At 42.5% G+C, this 18,494-nt stretch overlaps 1 protein-coding gene across 5 annotated transcripts in view; it reads left to right on the top strand.

Annotated features, from left to right (window-relative positions):
• The window catches only part of LYPD6B (LY6/PLAUR domain containing 6B), a 123,504-nt gene that overhangs the window by 87,062 nt on the left and 17,948 nt on the right, over nt 1-18,494 (top strand). For 4 of the 5 annotated variants that reach the window (XM_038422587.2, XM_038422589.2, XM_038422586.2 and 1 more), the window contains one exon: nt 18,217-18,371. In XM_038422587.2, coding sequence (XP_038278515.1) covers nt 18,257-18,371 — 115 coding nt within the window. In that variant the 5' untranslated portion in view covers nt 18,217-18,256. Of the gene's footprint in view, nt 1-16,018; nt 16,109-18,216; nt 18,372-18,494 lie in introns of those variants that run through there. The other variant, XM_043505113.1, reaches the window with a different exon arrangement.

Here is an 18,494-nt window from a genome sequence, read left to right on the forward strand (position 1 = left end):
AAAGAAAAGGAGTACTTGTGGCACCTTAGAGACTAACAAATTTATTAGAGCAGAAGCTTTCGTGAGCTACAGCTCACTTCATTAGAGACTAACAAATTTATTAGAGCAGAAGCTTTCGTGAGCTACAGCTCACTTCATCGGATGCATCCGATGAAGTGAGCTGTAGCTCACGAAAGCTTCTGCTCTAATAAATTTGTTAGTCTCTAAGGTGCCACAAGTACTCCTTTTCTTTTTATCATCAAAAGGGTGTATTTCTAGGACGTCCAGCAGGGGATTAGTTCTTGGCCCTATATTTTTAACATGTTAATCAATGGCCTGGAAGAAAACATTAAAATTATCACTGATCAAGTATGCTGATGATACAAAGATTGGGAGAGTGGTAACTAATGAAATCGACAGTCACTGATACAGAGTGATCTGGCTCACTTGGTAAGTTTGATGCAGGCAAACATGTGTTTTAATAGGGCCAAATGTAAATGTATACTTCTAGGAACAAAGAATGTAGGCCATATTTACAAGATAGGAGTCTCTATCCTGGGAAGCAATGATTCTGAGAAAGATTTGGAGAGGCGGTGGATAGTCAGATGAATGTGAACTCCAGTGCTACATTATGGCCAAAAGGGCTAATGCGATCCTTTGATGCAGAAACAAAGGAATCTTGAGTAGGAGCAGAGAGGTTATTTTACCTCTGTATTTTCACTGATGCATCCACTGCTGGAATACTGTTTCCAGTTCTGGTGTCCGCAATTCAAGAAGGATATTGATAAATAGGAGAGGGTTCAAAGAAGAGCCACAAAAATAATTAAAGGATAAGGAGATATGCCTTATAGTGATAGACTTAAATCAATTGACTTCCTTAGCTTAACAAAGAGAAAGTTAAGGGTTGGTTTGATTACATTCTGTACATACCTACATGGGCAACAAGTATTTGATGATGGGCTCTTCAGTCTATCAGAGAAAGCTATAATATGATCTAATGGCTGGAAGTTGAGACTGGACAAATTCAGACTGGGAAAAAAAGTGTAAACAGTCAGGGTAATTAATCATAACAGTTTACCATGGGTCGTGGTGGATTCCCCATCACTGGCAATTCTAAAAAATATGCTCTATGAATTATTTTGAGGAAGTTTTATGTCCTGTGTTATACAGGAGCTCAGTCTAGATAAGCACAATGGTCCCTTCTGGCCTTTCAATTGATGAAGATCCCACTTGGTACATCCCTGTTAATAGAATCCAACCTTAATTTTTAGGTTTAAATTGAAATGTAAGGTCATTTAGTGATAGAATCTTGATTTGGCACATTTTTTAAAAATGTTCATTTGCTTTACTGCTGGAGAAGAAGTGGAGAAATAGTCCCTCTAGTGTTCTGTTGTTGCAGAAGTCTTGAGGAGATCAATTGTGTTTCAGTGAGATGTGTTACTGTAGGAAGTTACAAAAGAACATCTCACTGTGAGATTCAGAGACTGACACAAATTACAGTAAAACTAGACATTGAGGGCTAGTCTAGCTACTGTGCTACATCAGTGCAGCTGCACCAATGCAGCTGTGGTGCCGTAGTGCATCTGGTGAAGATGCGCTATGCTGATAGGAAAGCGCTCTCCCATTGGCATAATTAGTCCGCCTCAATGAGAGGCGGAAGCTATGCTGGCAGGAGAGTGTCTCCCGCTGACATAGTGTGGTGTGGACACCTCTTTAAGTCGATGTAATTTGTGTTGCTCAGGGGAGTGGCTTTTTTTTAAGTTACATCAACTTCAGCGGTAGTGTAGACAGCCCTTACATTCTGTTTTCCAAGTCCTTGTAGCTCACATTTTAAGACAAGTGAGACACAATTAAATGCTGAACAAAGAGAGTGCAGGTTGGATCTTGCCACCCTTACTCATGCAAATAGTCCTATTGATTTCCATCGTGTGCATAAGGGGTGCAGGATCTAACCTTTAACCTGTGATTTAGACATGGGCAGAATTAAGGCTGGTCTTGGATCTGATATATCTCGGTTTCATTTTATCCTCTGAAGTTCAGCAATAGGACTTCCAAGAAAGTATGGATAAATGGATCTGGGTATAGCTTATCTATCACCAGTGTATATGATAAATAGAAATTCCAGTGTGTAATTAGTGGAGGAGAGATCAGTGATATAGATGCTTCCAGATATAATTTGCCTTATTTACACATACACACCATTCCTGCAACAGAGGCAGCCACAGTGAGTAGTCAGTGCCCTCATCCAGAAATCTCAGCCCATATACTATAGTAGAAGTCAGAGTTACGGACACCTCGGGAATGGAGGTGGTCCATAACTTTGAAGTGTTCGTAACTCTGAATAAAACACAGCTCCGACTCTAGCAGTTCACACTCTGGGCAAGGTTCCAGAGGCAGTTAGGCAGCTTTCTTGCAGGCAGCTTCTTTCCCTGCCCAGGCAACCTTGTCCCTCTCCTGGCCGGGGGTTGGGAGGGTGGTTGTGGTGAAAATAGTGCATCCTCCTCCCGGCGGGGGTTGTGGGGTGAAACAAAACTCCCAAAACTAACAACTGTACAGCATTCCTTCAAAGACTAAAAACTTGCTCACAAACTGAGAAGGAGAACTTGTAAGGCTATATGTAACAGCATCATCTGGTGACTCCTGCCAAAACATGTTTATATAGTGCCTAGTACAACAGGGCCCTGGCTCGGTGGGTAGATGCAATAAAAATGTTTAATAATAATATGCATTTGGACTTCGCTGTTCTTCAGTTGTTTAGAATTTAAACATAAGACTATGTCTTATCCTGTTTGTTCACAGGAGAGAAGGAGGGTATAGGCAACTATAGAAGCATCTCTGCATGCTTTGCTTTGCAGCATTTATCCATAGCTAGGACATATGTTTTGTTAGTATACTGGCCTGGGCATTGCATCTCCCAGGTAGGCTTGGTCTTTGGTACAGGCTGTGCTCCCGACCTCCTCCCCAGCTTAACACTATGAGCAGCAAACACTACCTGGTAGATGGTGGACATCTTGCTTCTGAGGGTTAGAATAGCAGAGTGCACACCATTGTCTTGTGCTGGCAAGTCTCCTGCAGCAGAGGACTTACCTAAAAGCATCTTTGCATGCATATGCTTCCCGTGCTAATGTCAGGGCAAGATTTACCTTTCCAGGGAGTTTCTAAAAATTCTGCCTGGTTTTACTTTCTCCTGTTTGTGTGTTTGGATTAGTTCGTTGCCAAACAGGAACAGCTCTGCAGATAAACATGAATAGACCACATCTGCCAAAACATGATGCTCTTACTCTAACACTGGGTGCAATTAACCAAAGAAGAGTATTTCAAGTCTCTGAGTATGGACTACATTTGTAAATGTAATCATTCTGCAGCTGCTGCTGACAGATTTTCACAGATTTTTTCTCGAATACAATCCTGTTAAATGCTTACTCGGTGTAGGCTGGGTTTTTCAGTCATTTCACTTTCATAACCTATCTTTTAAAATAGCCTTAAAATTGAATTTGCATTGTTGCTATTGTAATGATGTTGGGTTTCATTAAATAACAAACCAGCGAATGAGAAAGGAATAAAACTTTAGTAAAACAAACTGGAGAGCTCTGGTGAGGTGCTGCACACAGCAATGTGGTGTTCCCAATCCGTGCCTTCAGGGCACATCTCTCAGTTCTTATGAGGGAGCATCTCTAAATTAAAATCTTCTACAAACATATTTCTACACTTATCACAAATGGCCTTTTAAAAATCTTGATGAACTCCAGCCATGCCACATTCCACAAAACTCAGTAGTTGAACTGTAGGTAATTCCTGTCGTCATTCAATGCTTTATTTGCGAGCCTGGGGTGGAAGGGGAGAAGCTCATGAGCAACAACAAACAAAACAGCCCAGCTAAGGATGGTTGATGAAACCTGTGATGCTCTATGAAATATGGATGACCATTCATAATATTATGGATACCCAATATTACCAAATTGCAATGAATCTTTCAAGATATGCCATGTAAGGTATCAGTGGAAAAGTTACGATTTGCAAAGTATGATAAGCTTGTTTATATGTATGTATCATCTTTGTATTGTGAGTTATAAATATGTGTGTTGCATTTGTATCTCAAACTTGTGTTGTGTTTCTGGTGACAACCCCAGACAGATTGGCATCAGTACTATCCAGTCTGCTTAATGGCCCATCAAAGGCAATCAGCTGTACAATGAACCCATTGAGAGAATCCAGGGGCGACGCTTATGAGTGAACAGGACATGTAGGGACATGCATATGGTCAGGGGACTCCAAGAACTTTTTCATGCCCACGTGCTGTGAGTTTGTGTTTGGGACAAAGGACGCACAAGCCACATGGCAAAGAATTTAAAAGGGCGGCTGCATCTTCTCCATTTTGTCTTCAGTCCTGCTTCACACCTCTGGAGTACCTTCTCTACAAACTGAAGTTTTGAATAAAGGACTGAAGACCCATCCAAGCTTTGGATGTGTTCCAGAGGGACTTTACAAGCCAGCAGACTCACCAATGCCTTGAAGAACATGATATATGGACTCTGAAATCATATGTATGTATCTGATTGCTTTGACCATTTAGCAACTCTCTTCTTGTTTATTATAAAAGAAAAGAACCTTTAGTTTTAGCTACTAAAGGATTGCCTGGGTAACATCCAAACTAGTATTGATCTGGTAATGTGGCTGACTCTCTTTGGATATCAGAAAAACATTCTGTATATTGAACAGAGTTTTAAGTAGCTTCTCACTTTACTGGGCTGACTGGGAGCCAGAGACTGGAATGCAATCAAGGGGGCTGTGTGATTTCTTTTTTTTTCAGCTTCTTGATAACTAATGTTGGGGATCAGAAGCACAGTTTGTGACTGGTCGGTGAGTCTAACTACAGTGTTAACCACCAGTTTTGGGGGAATCTGCTCTCCTTTTTGCAGTCTGCCCTGACTTTGGCATTTTCAGTGTAGGCTACCCTAGGCACTTCAGATCACAACAGCCATGTGAACAAAATTATCAACTGATCTTGTTAATCTCCACATGGAATTTTAGGCTCACTGTGGCTGACTGAACAGCATCACTACATCTTTCGGGAACCCTGGGGAGAGGGTGTCAAAGTCTGAGTTCTGCACTACTTTGTGGTGCTCAGGTAGTACAAAATGGTCAGATTCTGGCCTATGCTATCCACTGGCATGAAGCCCAGCCGCTTCTCCCATCCACATCATGGGGTGGATGTACAGGGACAGGGAGAAGGTGGGTGGTGGCATGGAAGAGCTGGGCTGCTCCAATTCATGTAGCCTAGGGGTCTGTCAATGCTGAAACAGGGACTACTTAAATGACTACTTGATGCTCCCCTCTGTGCTGAGTAGAGCTTGTATGCAGGAAAGAATTAAGCCTTGATCTCCATGTGAATATATATGTCAGGCTTTGCCAATTTCAAGCAGCATCTCCAGTGATACACTGAGAAAAGGTCAGAACTTAAATGAATAACAGTACAACAAACTGACTTCATTCAAACTATTTTGATGTGCTAGGAAATCCAAAAGAGCATAATTTAGAGACCCGGGACACTGGAGTATGTGCAGTTGCGTTGAACAGATGCAGACCTTTCACTAAGGTCTGTGATAGTGTTGAGATTAAAGCATGAGTTGGGGGCTCAGGAGATCTGAGGTCTATTTCCAGCTCTGCCACAGACTTTGTGTGTGATGTGAGGCAAGTCAGCCAATCTCCTTACTTCAGTTTCTCTGTTTGTAAAACTGAGATGTGATTGTTTCCCTGGCTCACAAGGCTGTTGTGAGGCTAAATTCATTAATGTTGGTAATTTGCTTTGATAGACTGTGGCTCTATTTAAGTGTAATGTATTATTTATTATTCTGTCCATTTAGGTTTCATAGTAGCAGCCGTGTTAGTCTGTATGCGCAAAAAGAAAAGGAGTACTTGTGGCACCTTAGAGACTAACAAATTTATTAGAGCATAAGCTTTCGTGAGCTACAGCTCACTTCATCGGAAATGCATCCGATGAAGTGAGCTGTAGCTCACGAAAGCTTATGCTCTAATAAATTTGTTAGTCTCTAAGGTGCCACAAGTACTCCTTTTCTTTTTGTCCATTTAGGGTCATTCATGCTACTAGAGCAAATATATTTCTCTGTAGCTTGCTGTGTGTGTTTGTCCTTTTCCCCCTCATCTTTCACATGAAAAAATGAAAGTTAACTCTTTCCTGCCTAGTTCTTTGTTCAAAAATTACAAAATAAACTGGGGGCAGAAACATTTTCAAAGATGGTCTTGCATGTTTGCTTTGTGCTGGAGCCAGGAGCTGATTAGTTCCATCTGGAGTGTTATATCATGTGTTGTCTGTTAAAAATGACATAACCAGTGTGCTGCTAAAATTGACCTTTGGAGAAATAGGTGATAAGAGACCAAAGTTTCTGTTAATGAGCTAATAGGGCCAGGAGTGGGGGGGGGGCGGGGGGAAAGAGAAGATTGTAGGGTTAGGAATGTGGCTGTTCAAGTTTGCAGCATGATACATTTGAAAGAACAGCATGTACACATTGTAAAAGTGGAGCTATTATTGTATGACAGTTTTTACTTTCGAACCTCTAGTGCTTTCGCTGAAAGGTTCCGTCAAGAAAAAACTTCCTCCTTCAAAGTTTGAGTTGATCACTTGTTCAAAGCAGAAGTTGGCATCACTGATTAGAATTTACATTAATATGTGTGCTGCTCTGAACTGGTTTTGACTTGGAAGATGTTAGCTGTAAGGGGGGGGAAGAACAGGAAAGGTCAGGTAGAGAGAATCCAAATTTTTGGTGTGTGTGACTGTAATCAACTTTCTGCTGGTGGGAAAGAAGACAAAGTGTCATGAAATGAATCAATGAGCAGGTGTAGATAACTGGAGGCTGATATCAAGGGGTTTGCCCTATGTGTCAGTTACGTTGGGTTAACAGAGTGAGAGAAGCATTCTCTTCAGCTCTGAAATCAAGGTGACAAATTATTGAAATCTTGGTTAAGAAATGTAATTGAGAGTGAAGCTTATGAGAAATATTGTTTATGAATAATGAGACAAAGCTCTCAGGCCATATCTACTAACCAGCTTAATCACAGTTATGCTTCTTTGGTTTAAAATATATTTTTAGCTGGTTATACAGTTGTACAAAAAAGATTTTATTTTGCATTGCTGTGACTGAAGATTGTTACTATAATCCTTTTGATAAAAGCTTAAGATAGCATTTTAACTCATGATAAACAAAAATACCTTGTGCAAGTTTTCAGTTTTTATTACGTAGAATGACTTTCTTTACAAGATAGATTATAGGTGCATAATATTTGCATTGCATCCAGATGTATGTTATTGGGGCCCACTTTATATCAGGAACAGAATTCCTCCTGAAACATAAAAAGCATCAATAATGAAGCAACTGGAATTTTATGCTATTTTTAAAAAACAGCAAAAAGTTGACACTTCCATTTTCTATTCAGTATTACACACGATGAGCCAGATCCTCATGTGGTATAAATCAGCATGAAAGCTTTGACATTGGTGGAGCCAGGCTGATTTAAGATCCGGTCCATTGTTTTTTGGACCACTGTCTGTCCTCCCTTTTCCTTCCCCCTCAGAAGATCAACTGGACAAGTCTGGTTTGCCATTTGTGTAACATACAGTTTAACACTGCATCAATTCATGAATTACACAGGGTAGGAATGATTTAATTTCAGCCCATTGGAACAAAGTTGTTTATGGTACTAATTGTTACAAATAGAATAATAATTTTACCTAATGACAGAGCAACTGTTTTGAGAGAAACAAATGAGAATAAAGAGAAATATAAACTATGTACATAATAATGTAGAACATTATAATGTAAAAGAAGGGAGACGTATCTGGAGCAAGAGACTGCAAGTCAGGAATCCTGGGTTGTATTCCCAGCTTGTTTGATGATGCTTTATATGATCCTTATTTAAATCACTTAACCTGTCTGTGCCTCAGTTTATTCATCTGTAAAAGAAGTATAGTAATTTTTACCTACTTCACAGGGGTATTGAAACTCAGTTAGTTAATGATGATTTAGTGCTTCGAGGGACTTGAACGATAAGTTCCATAAAAGTGTAAAATAGTAAAACTAACAGTCTAATTTATGAGTGCTTTTAGCAAAGAAATAATACTCAGTCATTGACCGTTTAAAGTGCTAAGTCATCTTTAACATAAAATAATATTTTACAATTTTATATAGTACCCTCATGTTAAAATAGTTAAATGAGATATTGAAAGAAGCTTAAGCTCATAAATATAGAATTTTTGGCTATGTGGTAGAGAAATGCAGAAGCATTCAGATATTTTCAGAGGTAGCAGGAAAGGGGTGTGTGTGTGTGTGTGGGTTTGTTGCAATTTGAAGCAAGGGTGAATAAATCCTTTCCTTCTGATTTTCCACAAGGAAAGTAAAAGCTTACTGCTACATGGGAAACATCTCATTCTTCTTCAAGGGATGGTCCCTATTGTATTCCACTGAGAGTATACGCATGCACAGCAATTGTCTGGAGCCAGAGAATTTGAAAGTAGTAGTGTCCGTTGCTCCATGCATGTGTCCTTGCTTTGCCTCATGGTTTCAACCGAAATGATAAAGGGCAGGGCCTCCAGTTCCTTCTCATGGCTGCATGGTCCGAGCCGGAGCCATTACTGTCCTCTTGTCTCTGATGCATTTAAAAACCCCCCACGTAGAATTATAATTGCATAAAATTTATTTTCTTCTACTTTTTGCTGTGTTAAGTCAGTTTTGTGTAAAGTAGTATTTTTTAGGAGATAAGAGTCTTTGAGGAATCCATTTACCAGTGGGGCTTCCCCAACCTCTGATCCAGAACCCATGCCTGGATACTGAATTATGCCAAAGACACCCAGATTCAAGATCTGCGTCTTCTGGCCGTGTTCTTTCTCAGTAAGCGACGAGCAACAACTCTGCCTCTATCGCTTTGGGAGAAGCCCATCAGGTGCAGTATCTGCCTGTCCTTCTCAAGTTGTACCCGCGAAGGTTGGGCTTTCTATCTCAAGAAGCACCTCATGGAGGTCACTATGAGGCCATAGTAGGGTCCAGGCTGGGGAACCCTTCCAGTGCGTCAGCCTGAGAAACCCAGGAGCATGTCTCTGACCACAGAGATCAAGTCCAGTTCTGGCGGAGATTGAGTCTTGTTCCAGTGGTACCAGTGTTACAAACCCTGTGGCCTAGTTGGGAAGCAAGGAAGCATGTGCATACGCATGGCAGTAAGTATGACTTTCTCAACTACAGTAAACTGGAGCACTTTACTGACAAATCCCAGCAGTATTGAGCCTGTTTCCTGGCTGTCCTGGAAGAGGGCAAACTGATAGTTAGAATGGTGCTTCAGTCTGCTATGGACACAGCGAAATACCTCTTTTCACACTGTGGCTATGGTTATTGTCATGTGGATGAATGTGGCAGCATTCATCTGGTTGCATTCATCAGAGAGGTACAAATTACTATAGGAGACCTCCATTTCTATGAGTCTGACCTCTTTGTTGAGAAGATCAACGATTCCCTCCACTCTCTCAAAGATTCCAGAGCCAAACTAAGATCTCTGGGTATCCATACATGTGCACCCAAGTGAAAATTCTACTGTCCGGCACTTGCACAAGGGTTCAGGACTCTCCAGTTCTTCCATCAATGACCCTACAACCCACCTCACAAGCAACAAAAGTCACTGCGATCCCGTCTTCACAGTCTTCAGCACTACAAGTTCAGTCCTCTCAGAAGCGATATTTCTGAATGCACCTAGAGAGCTGCCAACCACCTTGCCTCCTGCCATGCACCTGACCCTTCGGGGGTCATCTAGCATTCTTTTTACCAGCTTGGAGTGTTGGGTCCTGGATGTTATTGGATGTGGCTATACAAACTCATTCACAATGCTACCTCATCGACATCCCCCGCCCCAATCCCTCCTCAGGGACCACTCTCATGACAATATCCTTGCTCTAGAGGGACGGGAGTGATAGTTCAAAGGAAAGTGTTCTATCAGAATGTGGGGTTCTATTCCACTTATTTTCTGTTACCCAAGAAGAAAGGTGAGTGGAGACCAATCTTGGACTTCTGCCGCCTCCGTTGTTTCATCTGCAAACCCAAGTTTCATATGGTCACCTTAGCAGCTTACTGTTGCTAGAAAGAGGCATGTGGTTTATAGCTCTCGATATGCAGGATACTTATTTTCACATAGACATCCATTCAATTCACAGAAGGTTCTTGTAGGCCCTCAGCACTTGCAATACAGGGTTCTACTATTTGGACTCACCACTGCTCCGTGGTCTTCACCAAGGTTTTCTCTGTCTTAGCAGACCACATCTGGTGTCATGGGGTCCTCAAGAGAGGAGGCTCGAATCTTGACCTCCATGTTACTCAGAATCCTTTCCTACCTAGGGGTAAGTGTAAATGTCAAAAAATCAACTTTGGTTACTACACAGTCCCTGGATTTCATAGGGACCTTTATTGATGTGGTCTCAGCACAAGCGTACCTACCAAGGGATATGTTCCAGATCCCGCAGGAACTCGTCACGCAAGTGGTCCACAGTCCTTCTGTTCCGATCAGAATTTGCCTATCCCTCTGACCAAGTGGCAGCCTGCATATACATCACTGTTTTCGCTCACCTTCTCCTTTTCTGTCTTCAGCTGTGGCTCCAGAGAGTCTATTTGCCCATGCGACATACTATGGACTTTCTGTTGACAGTCCCCACTGAAATGCTCTCCTCCATCTAGTGATGGACCGACCTGAGGCAGATCTGGGCTTGGATGCCTTTCCTCTTAGCCTCCCTAGACACAATGATCATAATGGATGCATCACTTGCTGGATGGGGTACCCATATGGGCGAGCACATGACGCAAGGGACTTGGACCCCTCAGGAATCCAGAATGCACATGAACATTCTGGAGCTTTGGGTGACATGGAGAGCATGTCAAGCATTCTTCCCATCCATTTTCTCCCATCATGTTCTCATCATGTCTGACAGCACCACCACCATTTATTACATCAACAAACAAGGGGTCATGAAGTCAACTGCATTCTGTGCAGAAGCGGTTTATCTATAGGATTGGTGCATTGCCCACAAGATCCTGTTGTCAGCAGCCTATCTTCCAGGGACTCGCAGTGTGATTACAGGCTTTCTCAGCAGGAAGTTTATGGCCGACCACGAATGGGAACTTCATGACACTGTAGTCAATGACATTTTCAGCCAATGAGGGACACTCTGCCTCCCATGCCAACAACAAGTGCACAATCTACTGCTCCATGGGGAGGGGTATCAGTGTCCATTCCCAAGGTGATGCCTTCGTCCTCCACTGGTTGGACCAGAGCAATTACGCCTTTCCCCATCTCCCGCTCCTGCAGTGAGACCTCCACAAGATCAGGCAGGAGAAGGCCATGGTCATTCTGGTTGTCCTGTCCTTGCCATTCCAATTCTGGTTTCCTCAGCTTCTTTGCATGTTGGCTAGTCCCCTGTGTTCCCTGCCAGCTTTTCTAGAACTCCTCATGCAACATGACAGTAGGATCAGGCATCCCGATCTATACACACTTCTCCTGAGAGCTTGGTTTTTGGATGGGCATTTTTGCTAGAATGGGAATGTTCATTGGAGTACAAGACATCCTTTCCTTGAAGACGTTGGGACTTCCTCGGAACTCCATCAAGGTCCATACAGTGGCTATCAGTGCCTTCCATCCCCCCACTCTCCCCATGAAAGGCCACTCCATATTTACGCATCCATTGACTGTCAGATTTTGGAAGGGTCTCCTCAGAACCTTCCCACCCTTCTAACCTATTGCTCTTGAATGGCACCTCAATCTCGTTTTCTCTATGTTAATGAAATCATCCTTTGAGCCACTGGCTTCCTGCTCCCTGTCCCGCTTTTCCATGAAAGTTGCCTTCCTAGTAGCTATTATTTCCATGAGAAGGGTAACTGGGGGCCACGATGGCAGACTCCTCCTTTCACCATATTCCATAAGGACAAAGTCTCCCTGCATCTGAACCCCAAGTTTCTACCAAAGGTTGTATCCTGGTTTCATCTCCACCAAACTATACACTTACTTGCTTTCTTTCTGAAGCCTCATGTCTCAGAGGAGAAGTGGTGCCTTCACTCCACAGGGCCTTGGCCTTTTTCCTGCAGAGAACAAGATCGATCAGGAAATCCCCTAAGCTGTTTGTTGCTATAGTTGAAAGGATTAAGGGGTAGGCAATCTCCACACAGAGGATTTCTAAGTGGATTCTGTGATGCATTACACTTTGCTATCAGTTGTTGGGACTTCCTCCACTCCTTGGGGTGAGAGCCCATTAGACGAGAGCACAAGCATCGACTACAGGCACTCTGCACAGTATACTGCTACCAGATATATGTAGGGCAATCGTGTGGAGTTTGGTACATACCTTCGCTACGCATTATGTCTTGGTGCAAGACTGTGACAGATGCCTCATTTGGCATGGCTGTTCTCCAGTCCACCATTCCATCCTCTTCCTTGTACCCTCCTCCAAATTAGGTATTGCTTGTTAATCACTCACAGTGGAATACAATAGGGACCATTACTCAAAGAAGAAGAGGCGGTTACTTACCTGTAACTGGAGGTTCTTCAAGATGTGGAGTCCCTATTTATATTCCACTTCCTGCCCTCCTTCCCCTTGCTGCAGATCTGTTTAATTTTCAGTGGAAAAGGAACTGGAGGTGCACCCTGGTCTGCCTCACCCTTTATCACTACAGTCAAACCCATGAGGCAAAACAAGGATGTATGTGCAGATCAACAGACACTACTACTTTCAAATTCTCTGGCTCTGGATGCATGGTGCGCATGTGGAAACCCTCAGTGGAACACAGATAAGTAAACTCCTCTTCCTGATTAGTGTAAGCTCCCATTTGCCATTCTCTAGTGTTGGGAGATGCAGATTTTAAAGTCATTACATTGTTCTACATAATAGCTATTATAGGTCCAGGATTGAGTTGGTTGCCTATCCCTGCCCTTGGGCAGGTGTAATTCTTTGATGAAATTCAATATTTGAAGAGCGGAGGAGGAAATGTTCTCGTGACAGGTTCTGCTTTTAAAAGAGGGAGGGAAGGAAGGAAGAAGGGAAAAGGCGATTCAAAGGTGATCCGACTTTTGCAATTTAAGAATAATTTTCATGGACACAGATCAATGGGCAGAGAGCAGGTTAAGCAGAGAAAGGTACATAATAAATCATCATGTTAAATGGATATCACTTTTTCTCATGGGTAGGGTTGCCAGTTTTGGTTGGACATATTCCTGGAGGTTTCATGCGGGTATGTGTGTATACAAATGTAGGCCTCAATCTGGCAAATGCTTTAGTGGGAATACTCCCATTTCTAATATTACTCACATCCATAGGTGTTTGCAGGAGTGGGGTCATAGCGTGTGCATTGGATTGCCAGTATTCCAGTGCCCACATATGTCTATCACCCTTTGTCATAGGCAGCAGGTAGCCAGGGCTAGAGCAGGGTCAGCCCTCAGCTCCCAAATCTATTTTTGAGCCACTCTGCTGCCTACATGCCTGTCCACCTTGGCCCATGAAGGGTGTCGTGGGGAGGGGCCCTGCCTGCCTGCTGGATTCCTGGTACTGTATGTGGAGCTAGATTCCTGAGTCCCAGCAGGGGATGCTGGCTGATGAGCAATGCTTCTCGAGAAGGTTCATTGCAGAGAGTGAGTCCTAGGGGGAGGGGAGAATGGGAGTCCTGGGGAAAGAGAAGAGATTTGGGTGAAGGAGGGGGATCCTGAGGCCCTGTGTTGGGAGTGTCGTGGGGAAAAAGTCCCTGCCTGTGCACGGATGAGAACCCACCTTTCTGTGTTTATATTCCCTAAAATTTGCCATTTGCCACAGGCTATGTGATTTGAGCAATGGGAACTGGGATAGGGTGGGGGAATCTTGAGCTTGTAGAAAGCTGGCACAGGTGTAATTGTGCTTCTATGTATTTGATAAAGTTCACTGGTTTTATAGATCTTTCTTTATATAAAGGCAAATTGCCAATACAAACTAAAGGAAATGTATATAAGGAAGATAAACCTCACTACTGCTGTGCATTGAAATGGTTCAGTACTCAACCTTCACAGAGCAAGCATAAAACAATAGGCTTGCTAGCCCAGCTGTCAGAAGTACATTTAGAGTCAAGATTGATTAAAATTCTCCTGACTAGGTAAAAGCAACTAATTTGTGGTATTTGAAGAGCATAGCATGAGCTATTTAATGAAAGAATGGAAGAATAATTGTTTGCATTCAGAACAAAAAAAACCCAAAAACAACTGAGTTGGTGCAGTCCCACCAAAATGTTCAAAGCATCATGCAGGGATTCAGGGCCTAATTAAGTGTTTAGCCCTTATGGGTTTGATGCAAACATTCAAAATTGATCTGAGATTAAACACATGTCATGCTGCCTAAGGAGTGCAGGGATTGAGGTGGAGGCATAAAGGCAACTTTCTGTCACCCCTTACCTGGGGCCTGTTGGGGGCCAGTTTGCCCTGGCACAAGTTAGAGCAGCCTCAGGTCAGACATAATTGTAGGGGTGCACCAGTGGCCATTCATGTCCTTACCCCTTATGTGTCTTTGGCATACTAGGGTATGTGCAGCAGGGAGGGCGAAGACGATGCTGTATCTGAACGACCTCTACTGCTGCAGAAACCCACCCTGCCCATTTAGGGCAGCTTAGTTCCCTTTGTGCAATCAGAGTGACCCATATGGTATGTTGTGTGAGAGGGGACTGGCCTCTGTATTTGTAAAAATAGGCATAATGGAAAAGAGCTGGCTATTTAAATGGATCATAATTAAGATTAATTAATCTCCCCTCCTAGGTGTTCTAAATATACACGCAGGTGTTCTCATTTGAGAGCTAGGGGAGAGAACCAAGTTTTAGCCCCAATGTATCTTTGACCATTTAATTTGATCATTTAAACAGAAAACCTTTTTCTAATGGGGCTGTTTTTAGGGGAAGTGCATCTTTATAGGAAACTTATTTAAATGGGAATTTACTTTGAAGACCTTTAATACACCTGCACTTCTTCATTTATCCAGGAGTGGTAGTATGGCTCTATTAATGAGTGACTGCATGGCAACGTTTGATTTCTTCTCTTGTGCAGTGCATTGAAACTGGAGCAGAAAACTTCAAGTTTAATGTAGGTTGAGGACTTTTTTAGCTTTGTAAGCGAAGCAAAGAAGGAACTAGTCACTTTTCTCAATACTCTCTCAGAGGAAAGGAATTGAAAAACTTCCCTCTCTTGAGATGGATAATATGTTAATCTAGTAGCAAGAACTGACACAGAGAAATGAGCCATGTGATTTATAATGTACAGGATGGGAAAAGAACATAAGTGGTGTTTCTGCCATGGGACCTTCTTCAGGCTTTGATTTAAAATAAAAGCAAATAATGCAGAACACTCAGAACTTTTGGGGGACTGTTGCTCTCTCAACAAATGTTGGTTCAAACAATTAGTTCTAGGAAGGATTAAATGAGGACAAAATAAGACAGATGACATGTTGTTCTGGGGTCATCATCCTGTTTTTTTTCCCCGTTGTTGGTTCTGATTTCTATAGGATAATCCCATTCTCTGCAAATCTATCTTGTAAAATATTAAAGGGTCCTTAAATAGACCCATGGAACATCACTGCATCATGACATCAACTTACAACGTTGTGATGCAATGTTATGTTGATTTATGCCTTGCCAGCAGGAAAGTATCACTCATGACACAAACACTTGTCCCATCTGTTAAATGTTGGGGTTCTTAGGAATTGGCTTGTTTTGGCCTTGTTTTGAAATGGGATTAGCTTGATTTTTGGCTTATTGTGAAAGTTGGGGGGCTTATTTACTGTGTGAAAGTTGGCAACTGTGATTAGCATGGCACTCACTAGTGAACAGTAGTGTAATATAGTTCAAATCTGTTATGGTATATATATTATCAGCCTAGATACATACCCTATGTTCTTTTCTTTTATTATCAATAATATTAAAGGCATATTATGTCTGAGCTGACTCTTTCCCTGTGTACTGAATAATGATCACAAAGCCACTGTTTGGTTCTTTCAGATGCTTTTCTTGATCTGTCTGTGAACAATTTGGGCTCCAGGACAAGAAAGATCTGGGGCATCCACAGGAAACAGTCCTGGAGATACACTGTAATTGTGGTGCAAAAACAGTTTCTCAAATATCTGTTAAAATATACTAAAAATAAACACACACTAAAAAAAAAAATCTATGTTCACAAAAGTTAGTAAGGCCAAGTGCACAAAACAAAACCTTCTGCCACTTGTTGGTTGTAGGCCAAGAGTCTGTTTGAAGTAGTTCTTCCCTGAAGCACAGGAGTGGGAAGAGAGTCTCAGGCCCCTCTCCCTTTCCCCTCGGTGTGCCACACGTGCATTGCGTGTAGTGTCTGGCCTGGAGTTGGCTTGATGGCACTTTGACTCTCCCCGCCCCATGGACTTGGGTTGACTGGAGGATTCAGGAATCAGCTCTCCTTTCCCATCCCTACTCTGTCTTCAAAGGTCGGCTACACATTTGTTTGCAGTGGGCCCCTAAGGGCTGCCCCACATCCATCCCAATCCCAACCCCACCCTTCTCCATCCAGAATGTCACCATTCCACTGAATTTGGAGTCCTCAACATCCATGCAGAGGGGCACAGGGTTTGCTACATAATGCACATGTAAATGCCTGCAAATGTATTTCCCCTGCACTAGCACACACAGGGGAGAGGACTTAACACCTGTGAATGGCAGGGGATAGAATTTACTAGAACTGGCTAAAAAAAGAAAAGTAGCATGAGTTGTTTGTGAAAATGTCTGCAAAAAATGTGTCCCTGTTTTTCAAAGAAAAACATTGAGTTGTGAAATTATTTCGACCAGTGCTAGAATTTACGTGCACAAGCCGAGGAGATAAATAGAGTTTCACACTGAAGACCTATCACCTGTACATGCAGTTGCTTGAAAAGTATGAACACAAGCTGAATGCGTACAAAAGAGAGATTCAGTGGGGCTGATGTGATGATTGGACCCTGTACTGCAAGAGGCCAAGTTTAAGTGCACCAGGCTAAAGAAATGAAAGAATGCTGCTATTGGTTCGCCCTCTAATTTGTGGTTGTGATGACAGCGTGCTTTGGCTTTTCTATGAAGAATACATTTTTTAAAGATAAATCAGATTGTAAAAACCTATGCATTTAAATACCATGCCAATCAGAAGTGTGCTTATGAAAAACAAGAACCAACAATTTAACCAGATCCTGCACTGCTGTATATTGGCATAGCTCCATTGATGTCAATAGTTCTACACCAATTTAGGCCAGCTGGGATCTGGGCCTCTAAGCTGTGATTTTACATTGCTGATGTAAAGAATGATATCTGAGATTGTGTCTTGCCTGGTCTACAAATATTTTAATTTTTGTCAAACTCATGTTATAAGCAAGATATGAAAGTATTTTTCCATGAACACTATGGGGGTAGTTCTTCACTGCAATAAAAGACCCTATGGCACAGCCATGACTGGCCCTGGTCAGCAGACTTGGGCTCGGCCTGTGGGATTATAAAATAGCAGTGTGGATGTTCATGTTCAGGCTCAGGCTGGAGCCTGGGCTCTGAGTTTCCATGAAAGGGAGGGTGTCAGGCTCTGTCTACACTGGAATAAAAAACCCAGGGCTGGCCTGGGTCAGCTGACTCAGGCTCATGAGGCTTGGGCTCTGGGGTTGAAAAATTGCTGAATATCTACACAGCAGTTTTAGCCTTGTGAGACTGAATCAGCTGATCTGGGCCAGGTGCAGCCATGTTGTGGGGCTTTTATCCCCTTGTACACATACCCTTGGGCCTAGGTTCAGCCCAAGTCTGAATGTCTTCACTGCTATTTTTAGACTTGCAGCCTGAGCCCAAGTTAGCTGACGTGGGGTTTGAGACTCAGTGCCTCAGGTTTTGTATCACAGTGTAGACATACCCTTACAAGCTGTTTCTAAGACTTATTGCCTGGGGGAACTCATCATGTAGCTGAATAACATAGCATAACAAAATTACTACTGTACTGATTGTAGAAATGTAGCTGTCCTGTACAAAATGCTAACCAGTAGAAGGCAGCAGCTGCTCAGCTTTGAATGGCTCATAATGGTTAGTAACGTAGGCTTACCTGCACTAGCAGTCTGGATCCAATCACTGAACTGTCAAGGTTTCAAATATAGGAAGTCCAGTGCTCCATATTCTCAGTTCTTTATGGTTACTCTGTCATAATTGTATGTTTCTTCTCTTCTAGGCACAAGTATTTTAGATTTCCCTATTCAGTAGTAGTCAGCATGCTACTATTCTATCACATGTTGGCATTAGCTTCTCTTCAGATCTTCATCCTCTCAGGGAATTGGGCTCTAGCCAAGAACATCAACTTCTATAATGTGAGACCTCCACTAGACCGTAAGTAGCCAGTTGTGGCTTTCTTGTATATGAGAACATAGGTTAATATTTCAGCTATCAGCTTTTTCATTGTTATCCCTCATTTTCAGGGCTGTCTCTTAAACATAAAGCATCTGTCTCTTA

Source organism: Dermochelys coriacea, chromosome 11 (assembly GCF_009764565.3).
Source record: "Dermochelys coriacea isolate rDerCor1 chromosome 11, rDerCor1.pri.v4, whole genome shotgun sequence".
NCBI lineage: Eukaryota > Metazoa > Chordata > Testudines > Dermochelyidae > Dermochelys > Dermochelys coriacea.